This window comes from Geotrypetes seraphini, chromosome 3 (genome assembly GCF_902459505.1).
Source record: "Geotrypetes seraphini chromosome 3, aGeoSer1.1, whole genome shotgun sequence".
NCBI classification, from domain to species: domain Eukaryota; kingdom Metazoa; phylum Chordata; class Amphibia; order Gymnophiona; family Dermophiidae; genus Geotrypetes; species Geotrypetes seraphini.
Window position 1 is genome coordinate 24,597,042 of NC_047086.1, and position 18,863 is coordinate 24,615,904.

Genomic DNA, 18,863 nt, shown 5'->3' on the forward strand with positions numbered 1-18,863 from the left:
TTTTCAGCACCCCCTCGTAGCAATTTTAAGAAATCAAAGTTCCAAGGATGTCAGTTTCACTCTTTCAGTTTAAGCGATCTTCTGCTAAAAGTTGAAAGTACACCTCAGACAGTAATTATTGTAGATGTATGTAAGAGGAATATATATTAGATCAGATTAATTTTAGAATACTTTATGCAGATTGTAACGTGAAATAGCATACATGGTCCTTTGACAACCACCCCCAAAAAACATTACCTGCAAAGCCAATGCTAATCTTTTTTTTTTTTTTTTTTTTTTTTTTTGTTGTTTATTTCTGAACTAGGTATTGTCTGGACAGGATTTGACATTAGACAGGTTCTTGTACTGGAGGTTCATATCCATCAGCACGTTCCACCTTAGCACCAGTCTCCTCTCCAGTGGGTTTTCCGGTACCTCCACCTTCTCCATGCAATTCCGTCAGTTTGCCCAAGTCAAACTTGGGGCTTCTTCAACATCTTCACCTTGCGCACAAACACACCGTGAAGCGGATATAGGGACTGGCAGGCCTTCTCAATATCTTTGCCAATGCTGTCTGGAATCAGCTTATTCACCACTTCTTTCAAGTCATTTGTCTGTACTTCCCGTGTCATGATTTCCATCATTTTCTTGCGTATCTGACGGACCTGCTGGTGCTGAGCATGAGAGGTCTTGCGGATCTGGTTGTTGCGCTTCTTGGTGAACCCAACACAGAAGAGACGGAGCAAGTAACCATCGGTAGTCTTCACATCCACATGAGCTTCAATTATGGTCTGCCATTTTGTCTCGGGTGAGATCCATTCCATGGAAGTTTGTCAGACCGTTCTAATGCTAATCTAATTTACGATGCCTCGCTGGTTCAGTTTAGATCCTGCTCTTATACCTAATGGAATGATTTTAAAGTCGTTTCACTTCATTTATTCAGCTTGTCAACTGCTTTTCCCAAAACTGAAGGCAGAAGAATACAGTGGAAATGTCAATTACAATTTTATCCCCCCCCCCCTTTCACAAAGCCTTCAATCATCCCCCCTGTCTAGCCTTCAAATCTCTCCACGGCATCCTTCCTCCCCTCTTTCCACTATCTTGGCTCTCCTCGAGTCCTGACTCCTCCAGATCCTCTCAAAATTTCAAACTATCCTTCCCCTCTTTAAAAGGCATATCCCAAACAGGAAAATTTGGAACATCCCTCCTCTTCAGGATCACCGAGCTGTGGAACAGCTTTACTGCCCATCTTCGGTGTTCGTCCTCCCTCCAACACTTCAGAAAACATCTGAAAACTTGGCTTTTTTCCAAAATGTAACTCCCTCCCTCTCCATTATTCTAAGTCTCCCATTTCCTTTCTGTTTACCAATTCTCTTCCTCTTTCCATTGTAGTTCCCTTCTTGTTTTAATTCCTGTAAACCGTGTCGAGCTCCACTCCTGTGGAGATGACGCGGTATATAAACTTAAGGTTTAGTTTAGTATTAGGCTTTTTTTTATCGCCAGCCGCAACGGTATTAGCTCCAAAGCTCAAAGAAAGTCTATGAGCATCGGAGCTAATACTGTTGCGGCCGGCGATAGAAAAGCCTAGCTCGGTTTCATAAAAGGAGAGGGGGGGGGGTTAAATAATACAAAATATACTGTATGTTAGGCCATTGTGGGATACTTATTAAGGAGTGTATGGCCCCTTATTGCATTTTATATGGGAGTGTGTGGTGGTTACAGGTACAGCCTCAGCATCTTCTGAGGTTGTGACCCTGGGTAAGTCACTTAATCCCCATTGCTTCAGGTACATTAGATAGAGTGGGAGCCCGCCGGGACAGTTAGGGAATAATGCTTGAGTACCTGAATAAATTCAGGTAAACCATTTTGAGCTTCCCAGAGAGAACAGTATAGGAAATTGAGTAAATAAATAGTGTGAAAAGTTTAAGGCTTTGATAACCAGAGCTGGTATTGTGACATCATAAGGCCTCATTCCACCAATGCCTAAGGGCCAACCTCATCAGTGATGTCACAATGGCTTGATTGTTCTATACTTGGCTCACCTTTAATACACTTCAATTTCTAGAGTGGTGCAGTGGTTAAAGCTACAGCCTCAGCACCCTGGGGTTGTGGGTTCAAACCCACGCTGCTCCTTGTGACCCTGGGCAAGTCACTTAATCCCCCCATTGCCCCAGGTACATTAGATAGATTGTAAGACAGATAGGGGAAAATGCTTGAGTACCTGAATAAATTCATGTAAACCGTTCTGAGCTCCCCTGGGAAAATGGCATAGAAAATTGAATAAATAGTGTGACAAGTTTCAGCCTCTGATAACCAGAGCTGGGATTGTGACATCATAATGCCTCATTTCACCAATGCCTAAGGGCCAACCTCATCAGTGATGTCACAATGGCTTGATTGTTCTATACTTGGCTCACCTTTAATACACTTCAATTTCTAGAGTGGTGCAGTGGTTAAAGCTACAGCCTCAGCACCCTGGGGTTGTGGGTTCAAACTCACGATGCTCCTTGTGACCCTGGGCAAGTCACTTAATCCCCCCATTGCCCCAGGTACATTAGATAGATTGTAAGACAGATAGGGGAAAATGCTTGAGTACCTGAATAAATTCATGTAAACCGTTCTGAGCTCCCCTGGGAAAATGGCATAGAAAATTGAATAAATAGTGTGACAAGTTTCAGCCTCTGATAACCAGAGCTGGGATTGTGACATCATAATGCCTCATTTCACCAATGCCTAAGGGCCAAACTCATCAGTGATGTCACAATGGCTTGATTGTCCTATTCTTGGTTCAGGTACATTAGATTGTGAGCCCATCAGGACAGACAGGGAAAAGTGCTTCAGTACCTGAATAATTTGTAATCCGCATAGAATTCTAAGATATGCAGAATTTTTTAAAAATAATGTGTGTTATAGTACCATTACAAATGTTAATTTACATTACTGCAGGCCAATAGGAGGGGAATTCTATAAATTATGCACACAAATGAGTGCTGGAAAAGATTGGCGCTTAGCACCCGTTCCCACGCCCAACTCTGGGCACCAGACTTTACGCCCGCTGAAACCTGGTGTAAATCCTGCCACCTGTTAGGCATGGAAACCTAATATTCTGTAATACTGCATGCAACGTTTGGGAATGCTCATGACCTGCTCATGTCCTTGCCATGGCCACGCCCCTTTGGGGGACATGTCCGGGGGTCCAGACGGCTTTTCAAAACCCGGCACTTTGTCCAGGTTTTGAAAAGCCTCTTCAAATCGCGGATTTCCTGCCAGCCAGACAAGAGCAGGGGACGGGTTTAGGGCGGGCCTGGGGGCAGGTCTAGGGGGTCCAGATTTTTTTCCAATTGGAAAATCCGGCAACCCTAGACAAGGATGACTAACGACGCCTACCCATTCCTAGGTGCTGCTAAGGGTGACGGGACTAAATCGCGTGAGACAACGGCGTGCCGACAACTGAACGCAAGGTTGACGGTACACCGAAGAAAAGCACTATTTTAAAGGGCTCCGACGGGGGTGTGTGTGGGGGAACCCCCCCACTTTACTTAACAGACATTGTGCTGGTGTTGTGGGGGGTTTGGGGGGTTGTAACCCCCCACATTATACTTAAAACTGAACTTTTTCCCTAAAAAACAGGCAAAAGTTTGGTTTCAAGTATAATGAGGGGGGTTACAACACCCCAAACCCCCCACAACGCCTGTGCGATGTCTGTTAAGTAAAATAGGGGGGTTCCCCACCAACACCCCCCATCGGAACCCTTTAAAATAGTGCTTTTCTTCGGCGCGCCGTTAACCTTGCGCTCAGTTGTCTGCGCGCCGTTGTCTCGCGTGATTTTGTCTATGAACCGCTGCTAAGTATGATTCTATAAGCGGTGCCTGACGGTTGATTGACCACTGCGCTGACTGGCATTTAGGCACTGTTTATAGCAGTGGTCTCAAAGTCCCTCCTTGAGGGCCGCAATCCAGTCGGGTTTTCAGGATTTCCTCAATGAATATGCATGAGATCTATGTGCATGCACTGCTTTCAATGCATATTCATTGGGGAAATCCTGAAAACCCGACTGGATTGCGGCCCTCAAGGAGGGACTTTGAGATCCCTGATTTATAGAATCAGGCCCTTAATGACATAATCATTAGTGTCACGTGAAGCGCTTTTCAGGACAAACCGACCCAGATTCCAGACAAAGAACAGAGAAACCAACATAGGAATACAGGAGTTAATAGTTCCCCTTCATGTTCCCATTGCCTGAAGAGTTTCAGGGAAGAAAGAAATGAAACTTTTACCCATAAGATTAAGTGAAAATGTTATCTGATATGACTGCCCCAGCATAATAAATTAAGGTTCGTGGCATAAGAAGCCAACGCTCCTGGAGAGATCTCTCGGTCTGGTGAGACTCCTATCGGCTGCCCTGCAGAGGCTGGTTGTACGCGGCAACATGCAGGGACTCCGGGAGATATTTCTCTACCGGGCTGAGTGCAGGCGGGGGGATTAGCTGAGCCAGGGCATCCATGAGGCTCCTTGCCGCTGTAGCTTGTGGATCCCCCGCTGCTGCATTCCGATGAGGATGGCTGCTGGAGGAAGATTCTCGGGCCTCACTTCTCTTCATGAAGTCTCTCAGTGCCCTCTTCCTTAGCTTGCGTGCACGTGGTGACATGTGCGCACAATGCAGGCAACACGGAAACCTCGAGCGCCGGATCCAATCAGTGGGCGCACAATTCATGAGGATCCAGTGTGTTCATCCTTCTCCTGCATCCCAGTCGTTTCTTTAGATGATTCAGGCATCTTCAAGGTGATGAGTAGAAAAGTTGTAATGGAGAGCTGTAGAAAATCCGACCGATGGGAACGGGCGGAAACTAAAGACTGGGGATTAGGGGGAAGCAGGGGGAAATGGGTAGGGCTCGGTCATGCCCAGTGGGGCCCGGGCACTGCACTTGCTCAGAGAAAAAAAAAAAAAAAAAAATCTCTCTGAGCTATTGGAGAGCTTATCCACAAATTGGGAGCTGTTGGGACAACACCCCATATGTGGCTGACTCATCCTGCTTGTCCTAGGAGAATGAAACTTTTACCCATAAGATTAAGTGAAAATGTTATCTGATATGAGTGCCCCAGCATAATAAATTAAGGCTCGTGGCATAAGAAGCCAACGCTTATATGGCTGGGATAGGTGTCTCTCCTGGAGAGAGAGTATAACCTTATTTTCCCAAACTCTTATGTTATAAGCTTTAACACTAGATGTCCAAAACATGTAAGACAGGAACAGCATAGACCTAACTCGATCCAAAAAATGAAGGAAAAAGTCTTAGAAAGGGCCCTCCCACCTCACCAAAACGGCTCAAAGAGGCGGTCGAGCGTTCACCTCACTGGCAAAAAAACCTTCACTATATGATAAAGTCTTATGCTGTGTTGTAATGTGCCAACGAAAATTTAAATAATAGAGGAAATATTCCACTTATCTTCACTGATCGGTACACTGACGGTGGCCAGCGTTTCACAAATTCATGCTGCCTCAGGGTGTCTCCCGACTGATCAGGTTTCTTTCAGAACAGGGCGCCAAACCGCCTCTTGCTTCCGAGATGGCTCCCACATGGTGACGCTCGATTTGAATGGTGAGACGTAAGCACAGGAAGCATATAGTGAAAGATTTTTGCCAGTGAGGTGAACGCTTGACCGCCTCTTTGAGCCGTTTTGGTGAGGTGGGAGGGCCCTTTCTGAGGTTTTTTTCCCTTCATTTTTTGGATTGAGTTAGGTCTATGCTGTTCCTGTCTTACATTTTTTGGACATCTTCATATTCAGTGTTGAAAGTGTTTACAGGTCTGAGGGGTGACACCAATTAAATGACATAGCATAGAACCCTGATGGCAGTGTGTGATAGAGAGTGGGGTGATCCAGAGAGGATGCACGGATAGGACCATTGTGTGTGGACAGGGCTATGGGAGCAGGCGTGTTGGCTGCTTGAAGCCCACCAGGGGAGCTTGTGCTACTGCCTGTTGATCCAACTGTGGAGGCCCCCCCCCCCCAAAGATGGCACATTGTGGTTCGAGGGTAGGGGATGTGACCATTGGGTACCTGTCGGTGTATGGGAGTCATGCTAACTGTTGTCCAGATGAGTAGTGTTTGGGTTGGCAACGTTGCCCCTTGCTGAGAAAAAATATTTGGGGGGTGCATGGGGAGGGGAGGAACATATATGGATATAGGTGTGGTTCTGTGGGGTAGGGGGAGGGAGGGAGAGAGAGAGTGGTTTTAGGGGAGGCCCTGTGCTGAGAATATTTACTGGGCTGCCGGTTTTAGACTTTCGGGGTATGCCTGTGGAGCTGACTGTGGTGTATGTAATGAGTGTGGTTTGGGGGGGGGTCTGTGAGGGGTTATCGGTTTGAGGGGTCGGGGATATGGTGAGTGCCCTCTGTCGTTGTACTGTCCTTCATCCCTTTCTCTTCTTTTAGCTGATTGTATGGTGGTTTGGGCTGAGGTGTTGCAGTGTCAAGGTTTGGGGGTTCAATACCCACTGTTGGTGTTTGTGGGTGACTGTGTTTATTCCCCCCCCCCACCCCAGCTGCAGCAATGAACTATATATGAGTGTGTGGGAGAATGTATCCTTTTGGAGCTGATGGGTACTGGTGGATCTATGTCTTCCCTACTCCTCCAATCTAGGGTTACTAGATGTCCAGATTTTCCCGGACCTGTCCTTCTTTTCGAGAACCTGTCCGGGGGTCCGGACGGTTTTTCAAAACCCGGCATTTTATCCGGGTTTTGAAAAGCTTCCTGCCAAAATTGCGTCGGGAAGGGGCATGTGTGGATGCAACACAGTGACATCATCGCATCTGCGCAGGAGCGGATGCCGCCTGGGGGGGGGCGGGCCTGGGGGCGTGGCCATTGGTCCGTATTTTCCTTCGGGGAAAATCCGGTGACCCTACCCCAGCCCTTCCCATGTCATCTTATCGGTTGAGGTCCTGGGGGTTGCAGGTGCAGAGAAGAAATAGATGCATCACATCTAGGACGTGATGGGGGGGACCAGGGAGGTTCTGGGGTTACTGTGCGGGAGGTACTTACGTTGAGCTCTGAGGCGCAATCTCAGATGCCAGAGGAGGCCTGGGTTCTCCCTCCGCACCCGCCGATACCGGCGCCTCAATGACTCTAGATCCCCGTGGATCCCGAAGCACCTGCAAGACACAAGTTTGGGGTCAAAGGGGGACAGGCGATGGGCCTTCTCGTTTCACACCCATGATTATTACGTGTGACATACTGGGCATGCTCCACACATGCCCTGACACAAGTCAAATGCGCGCAAGACAAAAGCACGCGGACAATTGAGCTAAGACGACTGAGCGCAAGACGATTCAGCGTTATGACAGTCGCGCGCAAGGCGCGTTGCGCTCAATGGTCTCGTGCTCAGTTGTCTTGCGCACAATTGTCGTCGCACTCAGTTGTCTTAGCGTAATTGTCCGCGCGCTTTTGTCTTGCGCGCATTTGACTATGAACGCAGTAAATCATACTGATCGCTACTTTTTTTTTTTCCGCCACATATCAAAATATCCAAATTTTTGTATGCAGAATCCTCAGCAGCCTCTCAATCCTCTTGTGTGTAGACTCGTATAAGGACAGCACAAGCCACTTTCTTCACCAGATCCTTTTTTTCATAGAAATTATTTTTTCTATTTCTATTTTCTATTTTCTATTTTTTCTATTTCTATTTTCTATTTTTTCTATTTCTATTTTCTATTTCTATTTTCTATTTTTTCTATTTCTATTTTCTATTTCTATTTTCTATTTCTATTTTCTATTTTTTCTATTTCTATTTTCTATTTCTATTTTCTATTTTTTCTATTTTCTATTTTTTCTATTTCTATTTTCTATTTCTATTTTCTATTTTTTCTATTTTCTATTTTTTCTATTTCTATTTTCTATTTCTATTTTTTCTATTTCTATTTTCTATTTCTATTTCTATTTTCTATTTTTTCTATTTTCTATTTTTTCTATTTTCTATTTTTTCTATTTCTATTTTCTATTTCTATTTTCTATTTTTTCTATTTCTATTTTCTATTTCTATTTTCTATTTTTTCTATTTTCTATTTTTTCTATTTCTATTTTCTATTTCTATTTTCTATTTTTTCTATTTCTATTTTCTATTTCTATTTTCTATTAAAAATCTATTTCATAGATAAATATTTTTTAGTATTTAGCAAAAAATGACTTATCTTATATCAAGTCAATAGGAGCATCTTCACTAACAGTTTACTTAGACAAATAGTGACAGGCTGCTTGCAGAAAAGGTTGGGGGGGGGCTAATGGGGGCTGACATCATTGAGGCCATCGGTGTTATGTGGACCCCCCCTGACAGCTCCTGAGGCCCTAAGGAGCACAGGCTGCCTGTGTCTAGGGCTTAAATAGTAGAGGCCACTGGCTGACACCTCTGGAGGGCGCTCGTGATTAGAGAATAACACGGGGACAAATTTGTCCCCGTCCCTGCAGGAACTCAATTTCCCTGTCCTGTCCCCGCGAGTTTTGCCACTGTCCCTGCCCCATTCCTGTAAGCTCTACCTTAACCGCTCAAGCCTCGAACACTTCTGATTTTAAAGTGTTTGAGGCTTGTGCAGATGAGGACGGAGCTTAGGCATTGGTGGAATGAGGCAGTATGACATCACAATCTGAGCTCTAGATTGTTGCTACTTATGATTTTAAAGGGTTTGAGGCTTGTGCAGATGAGGACGGAGCTTAGGCATTGGTGGAATGAGGCCTTATGACATCACAACCTGAGCTCTAGAATGTTGCTACTTATGATTTTAAGGTGTTTGAGGCTTGTGCAGATGAGGACGGAGCTTAGGCATTGGTGGAATGAGGCATTATGACATCACAATCTGAGCTCTAGAATGTTGCTACTTATGATTTTAAAGGGTTTGAGGCTTGTGCAGATGAGGACGGAGCTTAGGCATTGGTGGAATGAGGCATTATGACATCACAACCTGAGCTCTAGAATGTTGCTACTTATGATTTTAAAGGGTTTGAGGCTTGTGCAGATGAGGACGGAGCTTAGGCATTGGTGGAATGAGGCCTTATGACATCACAATCTGAGCTCTAGAATGTTGCTACTTGTGATTTTAAAGGGTTTGAGGCTTGTGCAGATGAGGAAAGAGCTTGCAGGAATGGGAAGGAAGTTCCTCTCATTATATTCAAAGAGGTGCCTCCTGTAACGGAGACACAGCTCCACCAGAACCTCCATCTCCCTTCTTTTCCTATCACACCCTCTCGTTCACACACTCTGGGAGTCATTTTCTCTATCACACCCATTCTCACCCTCTGTCTCTCCCTCTCACTATCTTTCTCACACTCTCTCTGTCTCTCTCTCACACACTTAACACACTGACTCATGCTCTAAATAGCCGGTACATTTGCTTGCATATTATTTCTGATAATGTGGTACCAACCTCTTCAAGCAAATTAGCAATTACGTTGTAGGATTTTCCATTTCCAAATTTGGTTTTTACTTACACAGGTCAGCTGTTACAGTAACGTTGCCAATATCACGGTCTCAACTAAGATGTGGGGTTTGCACTTCATGTGTGGTTTTTATCTACAGTGGAATCTTGGTTTGCGAGTACAATTCGTTTCAGAAGTATGCTCGTAAACCAAAGTGCTCGTATATCAAAGCGAGTTTCCCCATAGAAAGTAAGGGAAACTCGGATGATTCATTCCACATCCCAAAAAGACCCCCCCCTCCCCGAAGCCACTGGCGTGCCTCCACCCCACCCCCGTGAACCGGTAATGCCCCCCCACGAATCGGCATCGCCTCCCGGGCACGCAGCACCAACCCACAGGACGTGCCGGTGCCCAAAGAGCCTGCCGTTGCTTCTGCTGGGCCTTGAGCATCTACGCACGCTCAAGGCCTTCTGGCTCCCGCTCTCTCCGAGATTCTAATGAGATTCTCGGTGTCTCAGCAGAAGCAAGCGGCAGGCTCTTTGGGCACCGGCACACAGCACCAACCCACAAGACGTGCCGGTGCCCCATCGCGGTAAGGGTTTGGGCGCGGGGGGGGGGGGGGGTGATGCCGGTTCATGGGGGAGTCAACTCTCGGTTTGCGAGGCAAGATTTGGTAGAGTGTTTTTGCTCGTCTTTTGCAAAACACTCGCAAACCGAGGTTTGACTGTACACTTCTCCCTCCGTATTCGCTATGATAAGCTCCCAGTTGCACACCGTATTTTATTTAAACTATGCTTGCTTACTTTCAAATCATTATTATTTAAAACCCCTGCTTTTATTTTTAGTCTTAATTCCTTATTTTACCTCAAGACAGTTGAGATCACAAGACCAACACTTATTGGCCATTCCTTCATTAAAAGTTATCAATACGAGGCGTCACACTATTTTCTCAATAACCGCTCCCCAGTCTTGGAATGACCTCCCATTATTTATTAGAGAGGGAAAAAATTTGGACAAATTCAAGACCAAACTTAAGAGTTTCCTTTTTAAAGATGCTTTTAGTGAATAAATTTAAAGATTTTGTCTCTTTTTATCTCATATTTTATTACAAATTATATTTGTTTCCCCTCCTACTGTTTTTTCCTTAAATATATTTAAATTAAATATTGATTGTAATCCATTAATAATTTTCCCTTTTGTTTTGATATTATATGTATAGGTTAAACTTTGTATAGGAATGTTTGTATTTGTTATTTTAATTTGACATGACTTTTGTTTGTTTGATTTGTTACCCGTACTTGATTATTTAAGAAATTGTACATCGCCTAGAAATTGGAATAGGCGACTAATCAAATCATATAATAAACTTGGAAACTTGGATTAACAGACCCGCAAATAACTTTTTCATATGTTATTTGCTGTTTTCCATTAAAAAACCATCATGAATATGATGAAACCGCAAATAACATGGTGGGAGACCTGACCTGTTCCTGAAGGAGAGGCAAAACACGGTAAATAGAGTGCTGGGAATCAGCGATTTTCTCTGTGAACGCTTGGAATCAGCGATTTCTCTATGCAAGCTGACATCATTTGGGGGAGGAGCCAGCAAGCTAAAAACAGCAAATTATAGAAACCGCAATTGCTGAAACCATGAATACGGAGGGAGAAGTGGATTTATAATATTGACATTGCATTGTACTGTATATTTCCATTATGGTCAATGTTTGTTCATTGAATCCTATTGATTGCAAAACTGATACGATGAATTCTTGATGACAAATGTCATTCTTTTACATGTCATAAACCGCCTACAGCCACCGTGCCATGGACATTAAGTTGCTTCATGGCTCATTTGCTACTTTACTTGTGTTCTACATTATTGCAAGTGATCGCTTGGACTGTGCTATAAAGTGACTTTTCCTCCAAAAACTTTCAAGTCATTGGATGTTGGACTTCCATGAATATTCTCTACAGCTCTACACTCTTGAAGAGCGTAGGGAGAGGGGAGACATGATTGAGACATTTAAGTACATCACGAGACGGGTCGAAGTGGAAGAGGATATCTTTCTTCTCAGGGGACCCTCGACCACAAGAGGACATCCGCTCAAACTCAGGGGAGGGAAGTTTCGTGGAGACGCAAGGAAGTACTTCTTCACGGAGAGAGTGATCGAGCATTGGAACAAGCTTCCAGTGCAGGTGGTCGAGGCACGCAGCATCCCAGACTTCAAGAACAAATGGGATACCCATGTGGGATCCCTACGGGGTCAGGCCAAGGGATAGGGTCACTAGGACTTGAATAAGCCGGTCAGTAGAGTGACAGTATAATTACAATTATACTTAAGGGGTCAGAAGACTCAAGAGGGTGGGTAAATAGTGTGGGCAGACTTGATGGGCTATATGGCCCTTATCTGCCGTCATATTTCTATTCATGGTGCGCCTTCTTTGTCACTTGATTGCACCCCCATTGACGTCACCTAAAGAAAGTCACATTACTTGATCATATGCTGATTCGAATCTAGTCTTCAGTTTATATACTGGGTCATCTCTCGTCGGAGCTCGACCCGGTTTACAAGAAGTCAAGAGACTAGAATATAGATAAAAGAAGGAGAAATAAAAGATAATAAAAATTAGTTTAGTCTATCATAGAAGGAAATCTTGCAATGTTAACAATTAGTAGGTTCTGCAGGTAAGCTAATTAGATATGGTAAGAACAGTAGGGTTTTTAAGGTTTTCCGAAATAATTACAATTATTCATTTACTGTTTGTCTTAAGCTGCCTATATTACTGTTAATTGTTTTGTTGCTTGACATTTTTGTGGTTAGCATGTGCGTATTGTGTTAAGACTTTCTTATTTATTTATTTCAATTTTCTATACCTTTCTCCCCAGGGAGCTCAGAACGGTTTACATGAATTTATTCAGGTCCTCAAGCATTTTCCCCTCTCTGTCCCGGCGGGCTCACAGTCCGTCTAATGTACCTGGGGCAATGGGGGGGGATTAAGTGACTTGCCCAGGATCACAAGGAGTAGCGTGGGTTTGAACCCACAACCCTAGGGTGCGGAGGCTGTAGCTTTAACCACTGCGCCACACACTCCCTCTTCTTTTCCATGTACACTTCTCCCTCCGTATTCGCGGTTTCAGCATTCGCAGTTTCGATTATTCACGGTTTTTAGCTTGCTGGCTCCTCCCCCCCAAATTACGTCAGCTTGCATAGAGAAATCGCCGATTCCAAGCGTTTACAGAGAAAAATCGCCGATTCCCGGCACTTTCTTCACCGTGTTTTGCTTCTCCTTCAGGAACAGGCCGGGTCTCCCGCCATGTTATTCGTGGTTTTCACCCTATTCACGATGGTTTTTAATAGAAACCAGCGAGTAACACATGAAAAAGTTATTTGCGGTTTTTCTGTATTCGCGGGTCTGTTAATCCCCTATCACAGCGAATACGGAGGGAGAAGTGTATTGCTCAGTGACTTACCTTATTGCTTTGCATGTGAACACACAAACCTTATTTTTAATTAAAAGTTGTAACCGCACTTCGGTTTATCAACAGCGTGGTGTACAAAATATATTTTTTAAAACGCGAAATCAAAAAACCTAATGCCTGGTCAATGGAGGCGTTAGCGACCAGCGCAGCAGGCCGGTTTAACGCGCGGTATTCCGCGCATTAACCCCCCCCCTACCGCGCCTTGATAAAAGGACCCCTAAGTCATCTAAATAATCTAAAAGGCAAATAGGTGGCTATTTCATAATGCTTATGATACACAGATCACAGGATCTTTTATAACATATATGTTATTTCAGCTCCCCATCCTGGGACCGTAGCTTTAATCATATATACACCACCCTCCCTTCCTCAAAGCAAACCACAAGTGCTGTAGTAAATATTCATTACTGCTCACGTTAATTGAAACGGCAGCACTAAAGCCAATGTTCGCAACACTTAGAGGGGGGACATGATCGAGACGTTCAAGTATCTTACGGGCCGCATCGAAGCGGAGGAAGATATAGTAACATAGTAGATGACGGCAGATAAAGACCTGAATGGTCCATCCAGTCTGCCCAACCTGATTCAATTTAAATTTTATTTTTTTTTTAAATTTTTTCTTCTTAGCTATTTCTGGGCAAGAATCCAAAGCTTTACCCGGTACTATGCTTGGGTTCCAACTGCCGAAATCTCTGTTAAGACTTACTCCAGCCCATCTACACCCTCCCAGCCATTGAAGCCCTCCCCTTCCCATCCTCCACCAAACGGCCATACACAGACACAGACCGTGCAAGTCTGCCCAGTAACTGGCCTTAGTTCAATATTTAATATTATTTTCTGATTCTGAATCTTCTGTGTTCATCCCACGCTTCTTTGAACTCACTCACAGTTTTACTCTCCACCACCATATCTTCTTTTTCAAGGGCCCCACGACAACAAGAGGGCATCCATGGAAAATCAGGGGCGGGAAACTACGAGGTGACACCAGGAAATTCTTTTTCACTGAAAGGGTGGTTGATCGCTGGAATAGTCTTCCACTGCAGGTGATTGAAGCCAGCAGCGTGCCTGATTTTAATGCCAAATGGGATCGGCACATGGGATCTATTCACAGGGCAAAGGTAGGGGAGGGACATTAGGGTGGGCAGACTGGATGGGCCGTGGCCCTTATCTGCCGTCTATTTCTATGTTTCTATGTTTATCTTCTTTTCGATGGTTACAACCAAACCCAGCGCCGGCAAGACTCAAAAGACTCACTTCCTGAGGTATTTTGAGTTAGTTCTCATGTTTTTATGCCGAGTAAATGAAAATACACATTGGAGGGGGGAGGTTAAACAAATTTGAATTGAAATTTTTCAAAATACAAAGAATGTGTAAATGAAACAATCCAATAAGCTGCAAATACTCAAGTCATAAACATAATGACGTTCGTTGGGGTTGACATTCGAGTCCTTGCAAAATTCATCGAGAGAGGCCCAGATTTTGGTAAACCTAGCAATTATTCTTTTGTTTGAATGCAATTATTTCCTCATATTTCTTGATGACACAGAGGCGATTCCACCACTCGTGGAAATGAAGCCTAGAATTTTCCTTCCAATTGCAGGCGATATGATGGCTAGCTGAAGCGATCATAAAGTCGTAAATTTTTTTTTTGTATAATAATGGTATTGAGACATCTGGCTTAGAGGAAATTGATCTACCCTTTTGTTTCTGCTGTGCTCCTTTGGATGTTGGGCATGTTCACAATTAGGGAACCCCTTTTCAATGCCAATCATCCACTCGGCACCATTTATAGAATCGCACCTAGCGCCTTAGGCCAGGGTTTTCTTGGTCTTAATGAGTGTTCCTAAGTCAAACCACGCTCAATATCGGCCACAAATCCAGCCCTAGCCATGCCAACTTACCGGTAGGCATCTCAAAGTAGATGCCTGCCTTGAACTGGTAGGCACCTACCGCGTTAGGCGCATACCAGCTAATTAATTTTTAAAAAATATTTTTAATTGTTTTTTTTAAAGGCGCTGATTAAGCCAATTAGGAAAATTAAGTTGGGCACCTAGATCGGCTAGCCACGCCGATTTAGGCACCTAAACGTAAGCGTCATGTGTAGAATTGGGTCACAGTGCCCGCATGGTTTGCAGTAATGCTGGCTATTTGAAAATGAGTCCCTTGATGGCGAATAGCAATAAAGAGGAGAACAGAAGAAATGAGTTGACGTTCAAAGCAAATTAAACTAAACGGTGTCAGGTCAAAAGCGCGCCGGGACAAAGGCGCGCCCAGACAATTGAGCGCAGCGCGCGCCGCCGCGCCACTCTAAATTACAGTTTTTAGGGGCTCCGACAGGGGGTTTTGTTGGGGAACCCCCCCCCACTTTACTTAATAGACATCGCGCCGCGTTGTGGGGGGTGTGGAGGGTTGTAACCCCCCACATTTTACTGAAAACTTCACTTTTTCCCTGTTTTTAGGGAAAAAGTTCAGTTTACAGTAAAATGTGGAGGGTTACAACCCCCCAAACCCCCCATAACGCCGGCGCGATATCTATTAAGTAAACTGGGGGGGTTCCCCAACAAAACCCCCCGTCGGAGCCCCAAAAAATGTAATTTAGAGCGGCGCAGCGGCACGCACTGCGCTCAATTGTCGGCATGCGGTTTTGTCTTTCGCGCCGTTGTCTACGAACCAAACTAAACTAAACCTTAGGCTTAAAAAACGCATCTTCTCTATAACAGTAGAGCTCGGCACGGTTTACAAAAATTAGAAAAGGGAACAAATACAATGTGGATTAACGTTCAGGACAGGCTTCTGCCTGATTAAGTTCCCTCTCCAGCATTATCCAGGGATATTTAGCGGCACCTAATCAGTTTGTGTCACTGAATACCCTCGAACTGCCTAAGCTGAAACTGGGTATGTTGTGGGCACTCATGCACTCAACCTGATACGGTAACTGGACAAATCAGACTACGTTAAGAAAAAAAAACAGTTGGGCCTGATATTGAGACCGCGGGATGCAGCCTGGCTACCTCCCGTGGTCTGTGGCGATCCCAGATATTCAATGCCGGGGCCATAACCGGCCACCTGCATTAAATATCTGGGTGAAAGTTCACTGTCACAGACTTAGCTGGATCTATCTAGCAGTTGGCCTTAACCAGCCAGCCGATGAATATGGACAGATATCTGGCTGACTATCGGGGGGAGTCCTATCTATGTCTAGTTTCACTTATCTGCTTTAGAGCTGAATATTAGCCCTTAACCATATCTGGACATTAAGTTGTTAGTGGCTACAAAATGGCTCACCATCGCCAGTTAAATACGTTCCCTTGTATTCCACCATTTCACAATTGTTTCAGGTTTCATTTTGAATAGAGTTTTGAGGTCGTTAACCAATTCAATTTTGTCTTCCAGGTAAGCCATGTACAGAAGACGACCAGCCATCCTGTGCATATCCAGTTGATCTGGAACTTCAGAAATTGTACACCTGAAGGATGTCTTCATCGAGGACATTGGACTCTGGATGACTAATATCTAGCTATAGCGACTTTTTCATTGAACACCTTCTTTGGATAGGGCGGGATATCAAATTTTAAGAAACCTTGAAAGGGAAAATGAATTTCACTAATTGCACCGTAGGACCCAGTGTGGCAGACAAAACTAAAACCGTCACAGAGAAGATGGTCATTTCCGTCACGTTATCTGTAATAACGATTCTGACTACATTGCTGAATTCGGCTGTAATCGCTGCAATCTGTATAACCAGGAAATTGCATCTGCCTGCCAACTACTTAATATGCTCTTTAGCTGTGACAGATCTCCTAGTTGCCATTTTGGTTATGCCTTTGAGTATTGCATATATAGCTATGGACACATGGGCTCTTGGCTATGTCATCTGTGAGATATGGCTTAGTGTCGACATGACATGTTGCACCTGTTCAATTCTACACCTTTGTGTCATTGCGCTGGATAGATACTGGGCAATCACAGATGCAATTGAATATGCCCAAAAAAGAACGGCAAAGAGGGCTGGATTTATGATCCTCATAGTATGGGGTATATCCATTTTCATTTCCATGCCGCCACTGTTTTGGAGACGCCATCACATCAACAGTATTCCCAGTCAATGTATAATTCAACATGACCATGTTGTCTACACTATCTATTCAACTTTTGGGGCGTTTTACATACCCTTGACATTAATCCTGATTTTGTATTATAGAATTTACCATGCTGCAAAGAACCTGTACCAAAAACGAGGTTCTAGTAGACATCTGAGCAACAGGAGTAACGACAGCCAAAACTCGTTTGCTCATTGTAAGCTCACCCAGACATTCTGTGTGTCAGACTTCTCCACTTCAGACCCGATGATGGAATTTGATAAAAAACACGCATCGGTGAGAATGCCACCTTATGACAATGACCTAGACCCAGCTGGGGACCGTCAGCAGCAGATTTCCAGCTCAAGAGAACGAAAGGCAGCTCGAATTCTTGGACTGATCTTGGGTGCTTTCATTCTCAGCTGGCTGCCATTTTTCATTAAGGAGCTTGTTGTAGGCCTCAGCCCTTATACTGTGTCGGCAGAGGTTGCAGACTTCTTAACTTGGTTGGGCTACGTCAACTCTCTTATCAATCCATTGCTTTACACCAGTTTTAACGACGATTTCAAGTTAGCTTTCAAAAAGCTCATCCGATGCAAAGAGCATTCGTAGAGGATGTAGAAATCTCAGTGAACTATATGACTATCATACTAGCCTTAAGAATGATAAAATAAATTGAATTATGGATTACTTTTTTTGTTTGCATTCAGATTTTCCAGCCTAAGATTTTTATTGGTCTTGTCTTATTTTTGTTAAGATGGGGTGGGGGTTGCCTGCTATTTCTTTCTGGCCTGTAACTTGTTATGCTGTTTTCTACCTCTGGTGTTACTCCTAATATAATGTTGAAAATACTGAAAATAAATTCTTATACTAAATTGTCACAGTTCCGGTACAAATAATGGTTACACATTCGTGTTTAGTAGTTGCTGTGAATCTGGTCACTAATCACAGTTCTACCTTTTTTTTTCTTATTTCATTACTTATGTCTCGACAAAAGAGTAGAACAAGGCTTAACCAGTCCTGTTGTTACATGACATTTGAGGTAATATGTATCTGTATGCAACTTGAAATGGAGGTTTCTGTACATAGAGGTAAAATAACAAGGAACTGGTATTGGTAAAGGACTAGAGAGGAAGATGACTAGGCAGACTGGATGAAATAATTGGGAGGGAGGTGGTAATTTTATAATTTAGGGCCAAATTCTACACACCAGTTACGCACTTAGGGGCTGGATCCGTGGGCAATCCATTTCAGGCCGACTGATTCACTACCAGTCCTTATGCAAATGAACGCGATCAGAGACACACCCCGCACCGACCCCCACGAATGCTGCAGATCGATCCCGACGCATGCGCAGGTCAAAACAAGGGGGTGGGGGGGGGTGGCGAACAGAACACGCTTTAGCCAGAGCCCCGCTGCAGCCAGGAACAGAACATGCTTTTAACCCGTGGGTTAAAACTGCGGGTTAAAACCATGGGCTCGAAGGGCGGCAGAGAGCAAGGTTTTTGCACAAGGGAGATGTTATTTCAGTCGGAAAGGACGTGAGCGACAGGTCTTCAGCAGTCGCTTCTTTTTTGATCGGCCAGCCCAGTCGGTGTTCCTGAAATTGTTTAGTGAATCGCTGTCTTCCTACATTTGCATGCCATTTCCCCTCATTTGCATACGTGGGTCGGATCGGGAGGAAGGTTAGTGAATCGGGTCGGGGGTCGCAAATTGGTCAGGACATGATCGGTAAGGTTAGTGAATCTAGGCCTTAAATGTTCAAAATATTAGCATACAGCATATGCGCATATGCGCTATTAATATTCTACCATAGTAGAACATTACATTACATTAGTATTTATGAGATTGCTAATGTCAAACCACCTAGTGGTGATGTGATGCAATTACATTACAATTTAATTATTACAATAAATATG

General features: G+C 44.2%; 1 protein-coding gene and 1 pseudogene across 8 annotated transcripts in view; one reads left to right on the plus strand and one right to left on the minus strand.

The window, feature by feature from the left end:
• The window catches only part of HTR1E (5-hydroxytryptamine receptor 1E), a 148,217-nt gene extending 130,398 nt beyond the window's left edge, over nucleotides 1-17,819 (plus strand). For all 8 annotated transcript variants that reach the window (XM_033935661.1, XM_033935665.1, XM_033935660.1 and 5 more), the window contains one exon: nucleotides 16,259-17,819. In XM_033935661.1, the coding sequence (XP_033791552.1) occupies nucleotides 16,459-17,556 (1,098 nt within the window). In that variant the 5' untranslated portion in view covers nucleotides 16,259-16,458 and the 3' untranslated portion in view covers nucleotides 17,557-17,819. The remainder of the gene's footprint in view (nucleotides 1-16,258) is intronic.
• Nucleotides 286-12,871, minus strand: LOC117356732 (annotated as a pseudogene).
• Nucleotides 17,820-18,863: the final 1,044 nt, after the last annotated feature.